The sequence below is a fragment of the Morus notabilis genome, unplaced genomic scaffold (assembly GCF_000414095.1).
Source record: "Morus notabilis unplaced genomic scaffold, ASM41409v2 Scaffold9243, whole genome shotgun sequence".
NCBI lineage: Eukaryota > Viridiplantae > Streptophyta > Magnoliopsida > Rosales > Moraceae > Morus > Morus notabilis.
Genome location: NW_010360497.1, coordinates 1 through 988, shown reverse-complemented (window position 1 = coordinate 988; position 988 = coordinate 1). Strand labels below are relative to the sequence as shown.

At 40.0% G+C, this 988-nt stretch overlaps 1 protein-coding gene across 1 annotated transcript; it reads left to right on the top strand.

Annotated features, from left to right (window-relative positions):
- Positions 1 to 3: 3 nt before the first annotated feature.
- LOC112091308 (dehydration-responsive element-binding protein 1B-like) lies at positions 4 to 658 on the top strand (the record flags this gene model as incomplete). Its single annotated transcript, XM_024164566.1, has 1 exon — positions 4 to 658. A coding segment is annotated over one exon (303 nt), but the record flags the coding sequence as incomplete, so codon positions are not given.
- Positions 659 to 988: the final 330 nt, after the last annotated feature.

Here is a 988-nt window from a genome sequence, read left to right as displayed (position 1 = left end):
CGCCTGCCGGTTCCGGCCTCCGCGGACGCCAAGGACATCCAGAAGGCGGCCTCCGAGGCCGCGGAGGCGTTCCGTCCCGTGGACATGGCGGACGACACGGGAGAAAAGCCGGCGGCTGACGCGGCGGTGGCGGAATCGGATAACGTGTTTTTTATGGATGAGGAGGCGGTGTTTGGGATGCCGGGGCTGCTCACAAACATGGCGGAGGGGATGCTGTTGCCTCCACCTCACTGTATGGAACATGACTATAGTAGTGATGACGTGGAGGCTTATGCTGACGTGTCGCTGTGGAGCTATTCAGCTTAATTAAGCTTCCTTATCCATTCCTAGTAGTAGTGTGATATATGGCTATGACGTGTAAAAAAGGTTGTCACATCACAAGGCTTCCCATTTTGGTTTGGATTTAATATTTGGCTAGGGAGAGAATTTAGTGTTCCGTACTTGAATTTTTTTTGGTCTTGTACGGATACTGCTATACTATTATTAGTATTATGATGAACTATCCAAGGAATAATGATGAAAATGTATGCGAGAGAGTATGTGGGAATTTGCAAAAATTGTATGTAGGCAAAAGCCATGTACTATACGTCAAAAAAAAAAAAAAAAAAGCCATGTACTAGTATTAAAGTTTTAAGATATTTTCTCCACTACGTCTAAACCTCGTTTGTCACTTTCTTTCTTTTTTTCCCTTTTTTTTTTATGTGGTGGAATTCAAGTAGAGAGATTCGATTTTATATCATCAAAAGACATTGTCAACAAATTTTAGAAATAGATGAAAAGATCCTAGGAAGATTAATTATGAACAAGAGGACAAAAAAACAATGAAAACGAGTCGAGAACTTTTGAAGATGCGAAAGGTAACACGCTCCTTCCTTTAGCTTAAAAATAAGGGAATTTGTATGGTAGGATCTTTTTCGTTTTTGTTTTTTGTTGTTGTCATTTTTTTTTTTTTTAATAAACTACCGGTAATTATTATTTTTAAACTTTA